A 17,387-nucleotide genomic window follows, 5' to 3' on the forward strand; every position below is an offset into this window, starting at 1 on the left:
AGGCAAATAGAAAGGAAAACTAGAAGAAAGTATATATAAGCTAAAAGTACTTACCAGCTAGGAGGCAGGAAGGTAGAGTCTACAGTCAGATACACATGGGGTACCTTAGGGCTGCAGCTGCTTGTCTGTCTTCAATTTAAAGGAGCAGATACCAGGAAAGGCATTTTGGGAAAGGTTTCCATAACACAGCGTAGCCCACCTATGGAGACTGGCACTGATGAGGTAATTAAAAAGAATATATCTATTGGGTAACAGGATGAATCTTCATAATTTGTTCCTGATTGGAGATATGATTAGAAAAGAAACCTGGAAGTGGTGGAAGGAAATGACCTTTGCCTTTTTATAATTAGAAGTATCCTGAAAGTCACAACACTACTTCACGATGAGAATATATGTAAGGGGAAGAAGATTCATCATTCTGAGGAAGCGAACCAGTGGAGAAAAAAACAAACAAACAACCCCCTCCCCCCCCCCCCCCAACTGATGGATAATCAAAGTATTTGCCAAACTAGCCTGGTTCCTTAAAACAAATAAACAAAACCACCCAAATTCTTGAGTTTATAGATTTAGAGAATTATAGAAATAAATTCTAGAAAAGGACTATTTGGATACTTAGTTTATTCGAGTAGGTTAAAATCAACAAAACAACCAAATAAACTATATAAGAGACAATCTTCCTTACGTTGAATTTTTTAAGGCTGGAATCTTCACCTTGAGTAATGGTGGAATATCTATTGTTTAACACATTTAAAATTGACTGGATTAAAAACAAAAATAAAAAAGCAACACAAAGAGAAATAGTGTTTCCTATCTCCTGGTACAGGCTTCTGCATTATCTAACTGAATCACAAAAGTTGGAGTTTGAAACACCTTGTGTGTCAGGTATTTCACTGCTACCAATTTTGGACATTCTATACAACTAAGTTTTGCTCAGCTATTCTTAAGTGCCAAATGTTAAAACCAACAGAGACCACTCCAAAATAGCATTTACATGCATAAATTTCCAGTTATATGATCACAGTATACAGATTTCTATCACTACTCTCAGAGTATTATGCCTTGTTCAAAATGAACTCTATTCTTCCTCCCCTGTAGCAGTGACCCCTATATTTCAGTATTGTGGTTGGTACCATTTTGGTAGTGTTTCACAATAAAGATTGTTTATTCACTCCTGGATCCCCCAAAACAGCAAGGTGATAGAAGGGAAATTCCCCAAGTCCCTTTTTCAGACAGAAGAGAGAAGAGAGAACCATACTTCCCACATCTATGCTGTTCTGAACACTCTGGAGCTAGGCAACAGAATATATCAAGAAAACAAAACAAAGCAAAGCAAAATGATTTCTGTGAGACTGTTAAAGCAGGGTGATTGTCAGCCCCTCTCCAACTTACTGTCCAGTCTGACAGGGGCACAACGACCTGGAGATAGTATCAAAAGAAAAAGCATCTGTTGAAATACAGAAAGGAAGAGGGGAGGAGGAAGAAAGAGAAAATGCTCATTTGTTTGCACAAATATTTTTTTAAAAACATTAGAACATTTTATTTATCTTTTTTAAAGATAAGTCTGTTCAGAGTTTCAAAATTTAACATCCCCCCCACCCAAAAAAAACATATTAGGAGAGCATACTCCAGTTGTAAAAACCCACAGTTCTCGAACATACTTGGTCAGAAGACAAGATGTGTACTACTGGGAAAATGACACGGTATTTCATGTGTCTCTTTGTCTTTCAAGGCTGACTTGTTTAGAGCTGGTGCAAGAGGTAAAATTTACAAAATTACTTAAGGACCCTGGGAGGCTGAAACCCAGTTTCAAATGTGAGCCTAGATCTCATTGAAAGTCAGTAAGATTTAGACTCCCCTAGCCCAAATCCTTAAAAATACTTTGATGTTGTTCTGCTCCCTGATGCAACGCGTAACCACTATATGGTCTCTTGTCTAGTAGAATTTTCAATCCAAGGCAAAACCAGAGTATTACATATGCAACGAAGGAATTTTCAAAAAAATGGTCAAATGAGTGGGGAGATACCTGAGCTAAGCAGGTGAGCCATCGTAAGGCAGTGCAAACCATGCCATTTGAGCTGGAAATTTATTGAATTATGGTAGGTAATGTACTTATATTGTAGTTATTATGGTTCTTTGCAGGGACTAGAAACTGAAAATCTGCATGGGTGACTCTAAAAGGTAAATCCTACTGCTTTAACCAGAAACAAAATGTCAAGGGCAGAGGCAGGTGAAAGAAAGAATTTTTAAAGTCTACATAGCAAGTTAGTGTTAGAAGCAGACATAAAATCCAGATTTCTGCATCCATTCTGAGACAAACTAGGTCAAATTTGTTCTTTTGGTTGCTTACGTTACTGAACCATAAGAACCTACGTGGCAAAATATAACTTGTAATTGTTTTAGTTAAGTATGCCTAAATAACCACCTCATCTATGCAATACAGACATACACACACACACACACACGTTCATTTCTTTCATTCCATTTGTAAGATCCTTACTTTAAATAATACAAAATGTGAATGTCTGTGTTAATTATTCATGGTATATATATATACATACATATCAATAAACATATATACATATATATCGATCAATTATATTAATCACTATTTATGACATGTTGATCATAGATATGCTATACATAATTTTTTTTATATATATGATACACTTATGTGACAAGTAATAATATAATTGATATGTGTATATATTTATATCAGTATAATTATTCATTATAACTTGCTTTACCTTGGCAGGGCAGCAAGATACACACATATAAATAGTATTCATAATGATGCATTATTACAGTTGTATTTATGATGTGTAATACATGTGCACACATATATATATCAGGGTATTAAGAAGCAAGATCGGTATACATTTTATATATATATATATATATTATATATATATGTAATGTGTTTGTAATATATATATTACACACCCACATATAATTGTAAAAATATGCACTTATTAATATTATTTATATGCATGTTATAGTTATAATTATAGTTACAGTTTTATAATTCATACCAATCCTGTCCCTCAGTAACTTGATCTTTCCAAAACAGCTTCTTGTTCCAAACTCTTGGTTACAGAACTTACGTTGTTATTACAGTACATAACTGGAGACATTTGTAGAAAATGTATTGGTCAAGCCTTTCAAAGCAGACTGAAACAGTTTTTAGAAAAGGAAGTGGTGAAACTGCATCGCAAAGGGAGAAGATTCATACGAGCAGAGGTTTTTTGTACATCTCATTATTCCAGAGGCAATTTGAGATGCTCCTGTATGAGCTTGTCAGAAAATTAATAGGAATAGGAAGTTCATGAACACCTATACCAAGTAAAGGTCAGACATAATCCTTGTATTTCTGAGGTGTGTTTTCTGTAGTGTGAAAAACTGATTAGGAGTGATGTGATATGTGTTTTCTGCTTGCCTTTATCCTCTGAAGATGTTCCCCTTTTGTGAAGCACATTTCCAATGATATAAAAGCTATTGCAGAGTCCACTTCAGGTTGTTTTGTGACCTTCAAGTGTATGGTGTTTACATTTTTATAGCAGCTTTTACATATACTTTACCAATATTAAGTAGATGTCACAAACTACCTGACAGAAAGGATAGCATTAGTATACCCAATTAGAGTTGAGGGGAAAAAATACACACACAGGTTAAACCCCTTACCTGAAGCCATGTATTGAGTGGTTGACAGAGATACAAATACTATCCAAGCATCCCAATTTCCAGTTTGTTCTTTAATTATTATATAACATCTTTTTCTTCATATCAGAAAAATGTGTTATAATCTACTGTTTAAGTAATGTGATTTTTTTTTTCATGTGAAATGCCTCTGAAGTTCCTACAGAAAGATAGGTTTTATTTTCTTCTGTACCAATGTAAATGAAGTAGCCATACAGCATAAACTTTCAAAGTGTTTCTTCTTTCAGCCAAAATAAGGTAGTAGACTAGGGTTAGGACATAGAAAAGAACTAAAATTTCTCAGTCTTACATAGTGATAAAGATCAAGGTATGTTCATGGCCCAGATGCTTGTACAGCACACTGGGATTCTTCCAGATAAAAGGAACTATGTGTATGTAATATAAAATGAACTGCCTATGCCTTCATGGGGTTTTTTGCTGCCAAAGGACAATCCTGCTGGAGGAAACTTTCAGGTCTTTCTATTGAAATATAATTACTTGCCTAAATAAAAATTTCCACTGAGATCCACCCAACGGTTTCTCAGTCTTTTCCAAAACTTCATAAACCATAGCAATGTCTGGTGAAAATATGACAACTTTGACAACTTTGTCATTTGTGCAAAATCCGCACTGTAGGTCAGTAATATTCATTCCTGGTCCCTAAAGATTACATTTTATTCCCTAACCAATGTCTTTGGAGCTGGTGGGAAGGAATTATTCCTCTGTTTCCAACCATCTACCAGGATTCTACTGTAGTCCTATCACGTATGATCCTGTGCTCTAAGTGGGGAGCAGCCAGATGCACTATGCATCTGCAATACTCTTTCCATCCCAAATGATATTGTTCAGGAGTGCTCAAGAAAACACCACAGAATTAGGCTTCATGGTGTACAGATGTTGAACTCTACTGTGTAAGATCCCCAGATCCTGTCCAAGGTCAACTCATGCCTTCAGTAGTGCCATACCTGTTCTCTTAGTCTCTTCTCGTAGTCCTGTTCTCTTCATGACAGCGCAACAAACACACTCATGGAAACCTTCTGATTGGAGACATCCATCCCCTGCTTACTATCCTATTAGTATAACTATAGATGGAGCTAGTGGAATTGTGTCCTACTGGATTAAGTTTTTCTTTGGTCATACATGCACGTTTATACAAATTGGGGAAAAAGACACAGTAAGAAAAAAACAACATGTTCAGGTTTTGTTCTTCCTATTATATCATGTAGATTATGGTAACATTTGCAATTTTATTTCTTTATTTACTTCTTTAGGCAGCAAAATTGCATAGTTTCTCTTTTGGAACTCCTAATGCTTCCTAAATCTTTATCAGACAGACCTAAAAAGAAAGGAAAGAGAGAAAATGCCATGCTTAACACAGAATTATACAACTGGGCATTTCAGGGAAAGGCAAATAGAAGACAGAATGCTTCATTGTCCTCATTCAAAAGACTAGAGTAATATTGTCACCTTACATGATTAAAGCTTGTGACAGAAGTTGTGCAGGAACCTCAAACCATATCAAATCTAGAACATTAGTCTCTCCATATTCCAAATACAGTGTCAGCTTAGTGTCAACCCTTTTATGACAACACAATTGGCCCACAGCAGGTGTCATCTTCGGAAAAGGGAATCTTGAAACTATCACATGTTATTGTTTGAATGTTTTTAACATAAGAAATACAGCAACACAACCATATTCAAACATACAGCCCTTTTTAGAAACCAAATGTACAAGTTATGTTGCAAAATGAAATGTTATTCAGTTGCTTTTCACATGTTCCTTCTGCATACTGCAAAGCCTATAATCATACTTCTTACTGTGCCTTACTCTTATTCTTAAGATAAAATGCTCTGTAATATGTATTTGTGCAGGAGAGCTGCTAACTTTCTTCAGCCTTGGTCAGGTGAAGTAAAGATTATATCATCCTTTCCCATGTGCACACTATAAAATGATAGTTCATAATCAAGATTGCAGTTTCTACTCCCATGGAGGAAATAACATATCATACCTCATCTAAAATGTCATCAACAAGAGCAATTTAATCAAAGCAGCCTGGTAGCTGTGCTTTGCTATGCACCTTGCACCTGGGCTTCCTTATCAACTTCCAAATCTATGCAGTAGAAATGCACAGTCTGTGACATCATCCCCAGTGGTTAAGAGGCACATCATGTTACTCTCACCATTCTGCAGTCCCTCTGGGTAGTGTTTTTTGAATGGGGCCTTAATGCCATGTTTTTCCTTTTATTTTAGCTATTTTGAAATTGTTTTTATCAACATGATCAAAATGTGACACCTGAATCTAATTGACAAAATCTGACAAAGTCTCTGTGGGAGCTTTTCTGCAGTGCCCAGTATACCTTGTTATTTTCCTTTCTGTTCTTAGGATGTCTTCTCAAAGTGTAAAGAACTCTCTTAAACTAATTCACATAGTAGACTAACCTTTTGTCTTTCAATCTATGTTATAATCTTTAAAAATATTCCAAACTACTTTCAACATAAAGAACATCCAGGTATGAGGCCATTATGTTCCCTGTGTTTCCAAACCCTTTCATTTTCAGTATGCATGAGTCAGTCCTTTCTCCTATTTCCCCTGCAAAATGGCCTAAAGGCCTTTTCCTTAGGCCTTGTTCTCAGCAGCTAAGAATTCTTGCTCAACATGAGAACTGCAGGGAGGGAGGGAGGGGGTCATTTAAAAAAAAATGTGTGCAATTTATTTTTTTAATCTTTGATTATACAGTATGATGCAATTACAGCTCAATTAATATTTTAGATTAAAACTAGTCCTTGGCAGTAATGCTATGAATAAAGAGCAATAACAAATTCTACTGACTTTGTTCCATACCTATTAAACTGTGCATCAGTATCTACAATCAAGCAATCCACCACCTTCACTTTATTAAAGATCCTACTCTGCCATACAGTCAATAAGAAAAAAAGGCAGCTACCAAAATACGGGAGATTTGTTTGCAGCAGCATGGAGACCACATGCTTTTAAGACCATAGATGTGATTTTTGTGAAAGTTGCTTAACATTCTCATGATATTGGATGACCCAGGACTGAGAAACAAAAAATACATTCCTAGTGCTACTGCACAGAGCAGTAATCTTGAGCAAAATACACCTGTTGGATGGATCAGGTATATTGAACAATGCACTTGCAGTATTCCAGAACAGATCTGATCCCAATATTTGTATAGATTTTAGTGGGGAAATGACTAAAGAACTAAGAAAATTAGAAGAGGGCTAGGAAGCAATGTCTGTAGGACCACAAACTATCCAATAGTACAATATTTTTAATTCATACATATCTTCATCTTCTATTAAAATTCTCTTAAAGCAGATATTTTTCATGCAATACATCAAAAGATAATGTATTGTCAAATATTTCTCTGAAATTATTAGATGATTTTTGAGTTCCCCTTTGTAGCATAGTTAGCATACTCCTTTCACACACTGATTCAGTGTCATCCATCCAGTGTCCTCTGTAGATTAGACCTTCTGCCTTAAATATGCACTTGCAACCTTCAGGATTGTACATCCTACAGTGGAGCATTTAACCTTTCACTCTATGTAGTATCTACTCCTTCCAAAATACACAGTAGGCAGATAAACAACTTGGGAGGATCTTGGTCCTGTGAGGACTTCAACAGAAGTCAGTTTCTGAACCTAGATTGGGAATTGGAACTTTAATTATCAGGGGTAGGATGTTGGCAACAAGAGAAATTGTTGATAAGTAGGGAAATAAAAGTAAGATGACAAAGAGCCACGTTCAGTGAATAAATTAGACTTTGTTACATTCATTGAAACTCCCTTAAACCCCTTAAATCTACTTACCTTACCTGCCCATATAATTGCCCAGTCTATGTTGGCATAATTTGCACAGCTAGGCTATGCCCAGATGAGCAGGGGCATGAGATTCATGGTGCCACAAAGCGCACATAGGAAATGTTAAAATGTGCAAATTTGCAGCCCAGTAGCAAAAAAAGCACTGGGAAAAAACCATGGCATGGTGCACATGACAGGAGCATGTGCCCAAAGACAGGGAGGCTTAGTGCTCCAGGGAGATGCTCTGGCTGCCAGCCAGAGCATCTCCACTCCTTCAGCTGTGGTGGAGCTCCTCCAGCATGCTGGGAGCTAGAAGGAGTTGAGCACAGGCAGTTTTCCTGAAGCAGAACAAAGTGCATGGATAGGAAAGTGTGTTTTGGAAAAAAGTAGCAGCACAAATTTGTGCCACTACTATTTTTGCCGCTGCAAGTGCATGCCCCTGCACATCTGAACATGGCCCTGGAGTCTAAATACTCATGATCACTGTTTTTTCTAGCTCTTAGCATGTGAGTCAAGCCAACACATACTCAGCTCATAAACCTGCTCAACAGACTAAATTCTGGGGAACATATTAAAGGGAAAAAATGTAAGTAAGCAATCTCAATCAATATAAGCTAATCAGCCTAATAGGAATATACTTTGGCATTACAATTGGTATAAAAGTAGGTATAGGCTGCAAGCAATTTGGATGTACCTCTGTATGTGACCAAGGGTTTATTGGTCATGCTTTATTTCTGGGTCAGTCAAACGCTTTCAAATATTTTTCTCTGTGAAACATTATTGATAGCACATTGATTCCATTCCAGGAATGTGGGCTCTGGGATGTATCCTTGGGTGGGTGTCTGCACAAGTTTCATATTAACAGCTAGAAACATTTCAAGACCTGCCCAATGAAAGCTATTGTCTTTAAAGATTAAGACTCCAGCATCATGTGTATCAGTGTCTCCATGCTCAAAAATGGTGGCAGGGGCACTTTAACTAAAGCTTGTTCGATGAGCTTTAGTTAAAGTGCCCCTGCTGCCATTTTTCAGTGTGGGGACACTGATACACATGACACATTGGGTGCTTTAATTAGAGAGGCTCTCAGAGGCAATCTAATTAAAGCAGCCCCCCCCCTCCCCCCCAACACACATACACACTCCTGGAGCACATGCCAATTCCAGGTAGCATTTCTTTAAAATAAGAACAATATTTTCGACTTTGTTTAGTTATCCCACTAGTACTTGAACTCTTTGTAGACACCTTCATCACACTAAGGAATGTTTGGAAAGTTTTCTAATCCAATGAAGAAAGCTGAAAGGTCCCTTAGAGTAAATCATCATAATTTTCCATTAAGTATAAGGTATATTTACCATTTTAAATATTAATATTAAATATATTATTCCTCTGTAATGATCCAAAACACTGTAACAATATTCTTTGAAGTATATGTGTTTGGATCATAACAGCAGAAGATAGTAACATTCTTAGCAAACTTTTAATGTTTAAAGCCACACTAAAAATGAGCTATATCCAAGTACAGAAAAAAAACCAACAATATTTTATTTATAATCTTATTTTAGTGTTTGAACTACAAATTCTGATTCTAGAATTGTTTAAAAGATCATGGGTTTTATAGATGTTCACAAGTAAATTAATTTCTTGGATATTTTTTTTTTTTTTTTTTTCTTCTTTCACAGAATGGTCCTCTTGGTAAATACAGAACAGGTCATTACATGAAAAAAAAAAAAGTTTTTTTTTGTTTTTTTTTCCTTATTCTTCCTTATAAATCTACCCCTAATGCTCCACATCCTGTTGAACCATTCAAGAAGGGCATGAAGAAAGAAAAATGAAACAGAAAAAAGAGACAAAATAGACCAAATCTCACCACTAGAATTCACCATAAAAATTCTCAAAGTGTAACAGAATTCATACAAAATTTCCTAGACCAGTTCTTTTAGGGAATCAAGAACTTCTATGAAAAATATGGCCAATGGGGTTTAGAGTAGGTAGGGGAAGGAGGAGGAAAGGACTTGGGTAAATAAGTGCAGCAAAACAGGTTCTGAGGAATACACATAATTTTGTCTGCTTTAGATCACAATAGAATTTTTAATAAATAAATTTCTTTTTTTTTGTAAAGACACTTTTTTGAAACAGTAGATTTAGCCCAGTCATTTGTGTCATTTGTTTTATAAACCGTCTTTTTTGTCCCCTCCCACCCCATAACTTCATAAATGTTTCAGATCTGAGTCTCTTGTACATTGTCTTTAGAGTTCATTCGGATCAATAACGGTTCATGCACTGAACTGTGTATTGAATTTATTGTGTTAACTGTTGTTGTGTGGTTGAAAGGAGACTTATAAGAGTTATAGTGATTTAAGTGCTCATGCTCTATTGCTGGCATGGGCAAATGACTCTCTATGGGTGTGTCACCTGTAAGCTCATCATCCACATTAATAATCTCTACAGTCCTTGTTGGAGCATGGTGGTTCTGCCGGTGATGCTGTTTCCTCATTTTGTAGAAAATTACCAGCATCACAGCAGCCATGAGGGTGATAGCCACAAAACAACCAATTATGATTTTGGTAGTCTTCATAACCTCATCTATTCCTGGAATCCCATTGTTTGGGTCCGTCACTGGGATGGTGTACGTTTTTTCTGTTGACCTTGTGCTCTGTGGAGTGAGAGAGGTTGTCATGTTGGTGGTCTCCCAGTCAGTAACTGGCGTGGGCCCGACCTGCTCCGTGGTCCGTGCCTCATCCTGAGAAGGTTCCACAGTCTCTACTGTGACAGTTGAAAAGTATGTGTAACCATTTTCCACTGCAGTCACATTGAGCGTGGCAGAAGCTGTGGTATTTCCAACAGAGTTACTCACCATGCATGTATACAAGCCCGTGTCTTGCACGGTCACCTTTGTAAAATTTAATGTGCCATCACTAAGCACAGAAATCCGAACTCTGTATGCCCCATGTGTCATAACTGATCCATTTGGAGTAATCCAAGATACAGAAGTCAGAGAGGTCGATGCTCGGCATTTCATCTCTGCAGCCATGCCTTCTGTGACGTTGAGGTCTGCTGGTGGCTCCACTATCACTGGAGCATAGCACGTGAAGTAATTCAGGTCCAGCTCACCAATGTACCTTCCTTTCAAGTTAGGAGGTGTGTGGCAACGGGCACAGCATGCAGTGTTGGAGGGTGCTTTGTCTTTAATCCACCAACTGAGCCAAAGAATGTCACAGTTGCAGTTCCAAGGATTGTGGTGCAGGTGAATCCTTTCTAGTCGGAGTGGTGTGAAAAGGTCATGAGGCAGTAGCGTGAGATTGTTGTGTGCCAGATTGATCTCTACCAGTGACTGAAGGTTATCAAAGGCATTCCGTTCAATCACTTGAATCTGGGATTGTATCATCCACAATTTTTGAAGATGCATTAATCCTTGGAAGGATCCAGGCCTGATGGCAGATAGATGGTTCCCAGAAAGATCTAGCTCATCCAGTTTTACAAGCGGTGTAAGGTTAGGGATCTCCCGAAGGTTGCACATGGCAAGGTTCAAATATCTCAAATTAGACAAACCTTCAAAGGCACCTTCTGAGATGTATGAAAGCCTTTTCAATTCACCCAAATCCAACCTACGCAGGGAAGGGATTCTGTTAAAAGCATAAGAAGGGATGCTCTCAATTGGGTTGTTTCTCAACCAAAGCTCCTTCAGTTTTGACAGGTATACAAAAGCCCCATTAGGGATGGTGGTAAGACGATTGTCAAAGAGTTCCAAAGTGTTGAGATTGGCCAGACCATTGAAGGCCCCTATTTCAATTGTTCTAATGTGATTCCTGCTTAGCTGCAAGATTTCTAGGTGCCTCAGATGTTTGAAACTATTCACCTTAATGATTTGAATCTGGTTCTCATGAAGATTCAGTAATCGTGTGTTGGTAGAGATACTGTCTGGGACATCTCTCAGATTCTTCCGCACGCAGATCACTTTGCTGAACTGGTTGCTGCAGGAGCAGACAGAAGGGCAAGTTTGAGCCCTTACTAGACCAGCCACCACAAGTAGTTGAAGAGCCAATAGCACCACAAGCAGGGGGTCAAATAGGGCCCTGTTAAACCTAGGACCTATCATTATCTGCTGTGGATGTAAGGTCATCTTGTTCAACATTCATAATTTATTTGGTGTTGGTCCTTCTGGAGTTTGAATAGTCTGCAAGAAAGAAAGGAAGGAAGAGGGAAGAACGTTAAATAAATACCAAATATTAATATTAGCTGATAAAAATTCTCAGTGCTTTTCAGTCAACCCTGCCTGTTCCATTAGATATGGGTTTTGGTGTTTGCAGCTTTCCACCCAACAGCGCAAGCTACAACTTGCATTTCAATTTAACACCTTCAGAACATAAGCCATACTTCATTTCAAGTTATAAATGTTTGTAATAGGATGGCAGGTAAACTGCATCACCTACCAGTACCTAAGAGAAACACACTGTAGGTCTAGAAGGGGAGCCCAGAGAACCAATGACAAGACCCTGAAGAGACAGACAGGCAACAACAGTAAAGAAATTATCTAAGTACCAAGTATTTTAAAGCAGAAAAAAAAAAAAAAAAAACCAAACAGAAAAAAATCCCAAAACCTCAGGAGCAAGATAAGGCTTCACCTTTTTGAACCTTTAAGCCTGTGTGAATGTGAATGCAGGTCTGGAGCCATATTGCAAATGAAGCTTTTACTGTTGAATGTAGAACATGAAAATGTGAGTGCAAGATCTTTCTTATTTCATGGAAGCAAATACAAAAAAACCCAAAGCTTTGTGTGACCTGCTGAGCATCAGTTCTCCCCCACCATTAAACAGCCTCATCCAATTTCACGATATTTCCTCCTCTATTCTCATGTTTGGCAGCAGCAGCAGAGAAACACTCATTAGTAAATGTGTGCTGAACACAGAAATGAAGAATAGCTGTTTAAACTCGGAAAAAAATATCTCAGTAGCTGCAGGGTTAGCAATTTCACTGGTACCTCTAAAAAACTTTCCTACAGATCTTAGTGCAAGGAAGAACAGGGGGAAGACCTTTGCACTCTGCAAATGATCATTACCATTAAAAGATTTTCAGTGCTGATTCATTTGTAGTAGTGCCTAAATCCACCAGCCCTGGGTTCATTTTCAATCTGCTGCTCACTGCAAGGTCCCTCTGCTGTAGAGATTAATGAAATTTCCTATAAATCAGCCAAAAGTGAAGTCTTATAAATTACAGCAAGCTCGAAGCACATTTATAACCCAGAGCACCAAGATGCATAATACATGTATTCAGTAGAACAAAATACTATCAGCCAAAGGTTACTATTATTTCCATTTTTGTTTCATTTTGTACTAAAAAGATATCCTACTTTTTAAACTATGGTAAGGGATAATACAATAGAAAGTAAAAGAAAAAATAGTATGTTGCGCATTGGAGCAGATCATTTAATGACAGACTTGTTATAATTATACATTCAAAGTACATGGACGGTGCATCTACATGTCATCCTACGGAAATGGAGTGATGCACTATGCCACTGTATGGCATGCTATGCTGATGTACTGTTCACGTGGGTCTACACATGATTGGCAGCTATGTCACCATAGTGGTGCACTCTCCTGAGCACCACATGTAAGGTGCAGTATGGGCAGTTACTGCACTGTGCTTTAGTACTTCCAAAAGGAAATAAGAAAGCATGGCATCATAGCAATGTTGCTGTATGGTGATGTGTAAATGTGCCCATATTTATGGATGTGGTTTGGTACTCTTGGTACTAACTTTCTGTTTTAGCTTAGAATTAGAAAGAGTTTTCATTTGAACTTTTAAATCTTTACTGCAGAGGTAGCATGGATTAATGGTTAAAGTTCATCACTGGAAGAGCTGGGCTGTTTTATTTACTCTTTGTTGTTTATAAGACACCAGTCATTGTAGTATCTATTCAAGAAACTGGCACCTCAGCCTTTTGCAACCTTGGGCAACGTCTTTCTGTGTCTATAAAAATCAAGTCAGCATTAATACTAGCTTCACAGAGGGAAGGCAACATTTAATTAATCAGGCATGATTCTGATCTTACACTGTTGTATAAAAGGAGTAAATCTGCTGAGGTCAGTAAGGTCACAACGGTTTGAAAGCAATAAAAGCATAAACAGGCCTTTATTGATAACGCTAAGATCTTTGAATGGATTTTGCTACAAACTGAATGCCATGATTCCTATTTTGAACAACTGAGCAACATTTTAAAATATTTTTCTATCGTTTTATTTTAGTGTGTTTCATTAATGCATTCTTTAAAATGTATCCTTTAAGTATCTGGCATAAACGATACATCCCATTAGCAAGTAATAAAACAGGTAGTCATTGAACCACTTCCCCCATGCAGTAGTACAATTCTCTTGACTCTACTGCAGTTAAGAACAGAGTTTATTCCACTGCAGTTAAGTTCTAAGTTGTCGAGTATTGTTGTATATTTGGAATGGTATGTAGTTGGGAGATCCATCTGCATCCAGCAGATCCACTTCCACCCTTTCTCTTTGTTGCCTGTTGGTTAGAATACTTAACTGGGAGATGAGATATCTGAGTAACGATCGCTATTCCAGTCCATGAGTATGTCTTGCAAAAGTGAAAGTATCAACAGGGTCTAAATGTGATACTGTTTTGTACTGCTTGAGTCCCTGAAAAACTGTGTATTGGGGTGGGGGGGGGAGGTGGCAACATGAGTTTATATAGTCTCAGGCACAGAAAGACACTGAACCTGTATCTCTTGACTGCCATAACTACTACTGGTAAAAGGGGAACAATTTCCTCCTCCTTTTTTCTACCCCTTCATTTCCTTTGCATTTATTAACAGTATCCAGAGTGATCTTTTTCTCACTTCAGGTTGAACATTTTGTTTGACCACCAAATTGTCTTTTTTTCTTCTCTGTTATGGTAACTGAAATTGAAATATTTTTCCCTAATATTTCTCTTTAACTACTGAACCAAAATTCACTTATTCACAGAGCCCTAATGCTCACGTTGGCATTACAGGCCAAACAATCCTGTGACATTTGTCTTTACCTTTACCGTTTATGTCCTGCACCAAGCATATTTCATTCAGACTTAAGCCTGAGGGCCATGCTCTATGAAGTCACCATAAATAATTGTTCTCTACCTGTTATATATGTGTACATTTTCATCCCATCCTACTATTTGCTCAGCTAACTGGATACCTTAAACATACATATTCAAAATCAAGATGGCCACTGCAAGAATGACAGGATAAAGAAGAAAATATGGAGATATTTTCATGTGTATTTTGTGGGGGGATGCTCATTTTATCTCCCTGTGTATCTAAGATTTTGTTTTGTATTTTAGGAGTATAAGTACAAAAGATAAGTAAGAAGCCTCTAGTATCTTACTGAGTATATGTGTGGAGTTTTAGCTTTTGTAGCTACTATTCGATTTTATTTTTGGACTTATTTATATAAGTATTTTTCCCCATCTCTAGTAATGCATGATATAAAATTCCCTATATCAGCATAAGTCCAGTCTAATTAGGCTTTGTGCCATTGAAGTACTAGGGAGGGCAAGCTAAAATCCAGTCTCTTCAAATGTGAGGTTGATGCTGCAGATTAGCCACCATAACCACTGCAGTCTAACCAGGAAATAGGGTGCTCAAGATTTCCCTTTGCAGTACACATGGGTTACAAATATTCTTTCTTATTTGGACTGTGGTTCCCCCTTTCACTGTGCAGACCATGTGCATCAAGGTCAATTACACCCAAAATAATATACTAAAAAATAGCCAGCACTAAAGTAAAATATGAAAAAATCGTTTAAATGAATTTTTAAATTAATTAGCTCCAGCCTTAAAAATGTGCTGGAAGTATATTTTTAATGGTCCTCACATAAAGACCCATTTTCAGATGTATATTAGGGGATGGGGTGGTGCTAGTGCTAAGGCGCACAGTTAACAGCCCAAAGATTGCAAATTTGAAGCCATAGCAGAAATGCTCATGGCATGGCCCTGTCATATTCCAACAAATCTGAAGATTCTGTTAAATTCCTTATTACAAAGACATGGAAAAGGAATGATGCATATTCTCACAATTCAATCTCCCTTTTTTTTTTTGCTGGCAAAATATAAAGGTTTGGCTTTATAGATTTAATTTATTTATTACATTTATATACCACATTTCCCAAAAGAGACTCAGGGCAGCTTACAATAAAAGACAAACTAACTTATAAAAACACATATAAAATATTAAATTATATAGAAGGTATATAATAATAGCTCCCTAAAAAACACCCCAACTTAACCTTGCTTGCTAAATGCCTGTTCAAATAAAATGGTTTTCATTGCTTCCAGATGTCCTGGATCGGGTTCTGATGACCCACAAGATAGAACGAGTTCCAAAAGCATGACTTCCTATGCAAACTTGATACACAGATGATACTTGCAGATGGTTCCTCTTATTGGATCTTAGGGATCAAGATGGAACACAAAGGAAAATGAGATAGGTATGTAGGTGTGTAGCACCAAGACCCAGGCCTTACAGGTCAAACCCAGTTCCCTGAATTCTTTTCAGAAAGTTATTGGGAGCCAGGGCAGACTCTGGAGCACTGGACTAATGTGTTCTTGGTGACCCAGGCTCATCACAAGGTAGCTGCCACATTATGCACTAGCTGTAGCTTTTGGCCAGGTGTCAAGGACAGCCCCACATACAGCATTTTGCAATGGTGTAGCCTCAAGTTTAAAAAAGCATAGATGATAGTGGTCAGATCAAAATCTGAAATAAATATTCCAAGCCTTTTCACCAGATAGAGTTAGTGAAAGATGTTCTTAACTACTACCACAACCTGGAGATCTAGATACAACAAAGGATCCAGCAGCACCCCAAGACTGCAGAATTAAGTGAAAGGGGGACTAAATCCCACCAGTGATGAACATCCTTATCCCCACCCCCTACCAAGTCATGAAGATTGCCAACAATCATCATATTTGCCTTGTTAGGGTTCAGCTTTATCTGGTTCATCTGGATTCAACCCCCAACTGTAGCCAGGAACTGGGTAATAACAAAGACTGTGAGGCTCACATGAGAAAGAAAAATAAAGACAGGTGTCCAAAACTCTGTACTGTCTTTTCTAGGGGCCTCATATGCTCATTGAACAAGAGGTGACAAGAAACCTATGGGACAACAAGTAAGGTCTGGAGAGGATGACAAGCACATTTACCCATCACTACCCTCTGGGATCTCTTTATTAGGAAAGAGCAGAACTAAATAAGAGTGGTTCCACCAGGTTGTATAAACTTTTTATCAATAATTCCATCACAGGGCACTGAAAGATTCTAGTATGATTAACGAGGCACAATTTCCTTTTTCAGTTTCCAAGAAAATTCAAACAAAAACAGCACTTGTGGACAGTCAACAAGCTTCTTTCACTTCCCTTGATTACTCTTTACTTCCAAGATATTTTTGCCTAGCAACACATGTACAAACAACACAACTCAATAGTACTAGTGTTTATATTTAAAATTCAATGTAAAATATTGAGAATGCTGTTCAATTAAGTTCAATTCAATTCCTATAAGTTAGAAAATGATTAGATTATGTTTGCCTGCATAACCTTAACTCTACCCTTTGGATTTATGCATTACATAAGGCACTTCTTGATAGATTTAAGACACTCCCCAATAGACTTGAGGCACTACAGAAAAATAATAAAGTAATTCTTCTGTTGCAAAGAACTCGGAAAGATCACAAGTCAAAATGTTTTAACTCTATGGATTCCTATTTGAATTGCTGAGTTTTTCTACTGAATTATGTTTGTACACCTAACAGTGCTAACATTGAGCGTCACCCCACAGAATCCTTTAAAAGATCTCAAAACACTTCAGGGTGCTATGGCA

At 37.5% G+C, this 17,387-nt stretch overlaps 1 protein-coding gene across 3 annotated transcripts in view; it reads right to left on the minus strand.

Moving 5' to 3' along the window:
• Nucleotides 1-9,036: 9,036 nt before the first annotated feature.
• LRRC4C (leucine rich repeat containing 4C) overlaps nt 9,037-17,387 on the minus strand; it is a 539,855-nt gene continuing 531,504 nt past the window's right edge. For all 3 annotated transcript variants that reach the window (XM_019477201.2, XM_019477200.2, XM_019477199.2), the window contains one exon: nt 9,037-11,693. In XM_019477201.2, coding sequence (XP_019332746.1) covers nt 9,738-11,651 — 1,914 coding nt within the window. In that variant the 5' untranslated portion in view covers nt 11,652-11,693 and the 3' untranslated portion in view covers nt 9,037-9,737. The remainder of the gene's footprint in view (nt 11,694-17,387) is intronic.

This window comes from Alligator mississippiensis, chromosome 2 (genome assembly GCF_030867095.1).
Source record: "Alligator mississippiensis isolate rAllMis1 chromosome 2, rAllMis1, whole genome shotgun sequence".
Classification (NCBI taxonomy): Eukaryota; Metazoa; Chordata; order Crocodylia; family Alligatoridae; genus Alligator; species Alligator mississippiensis.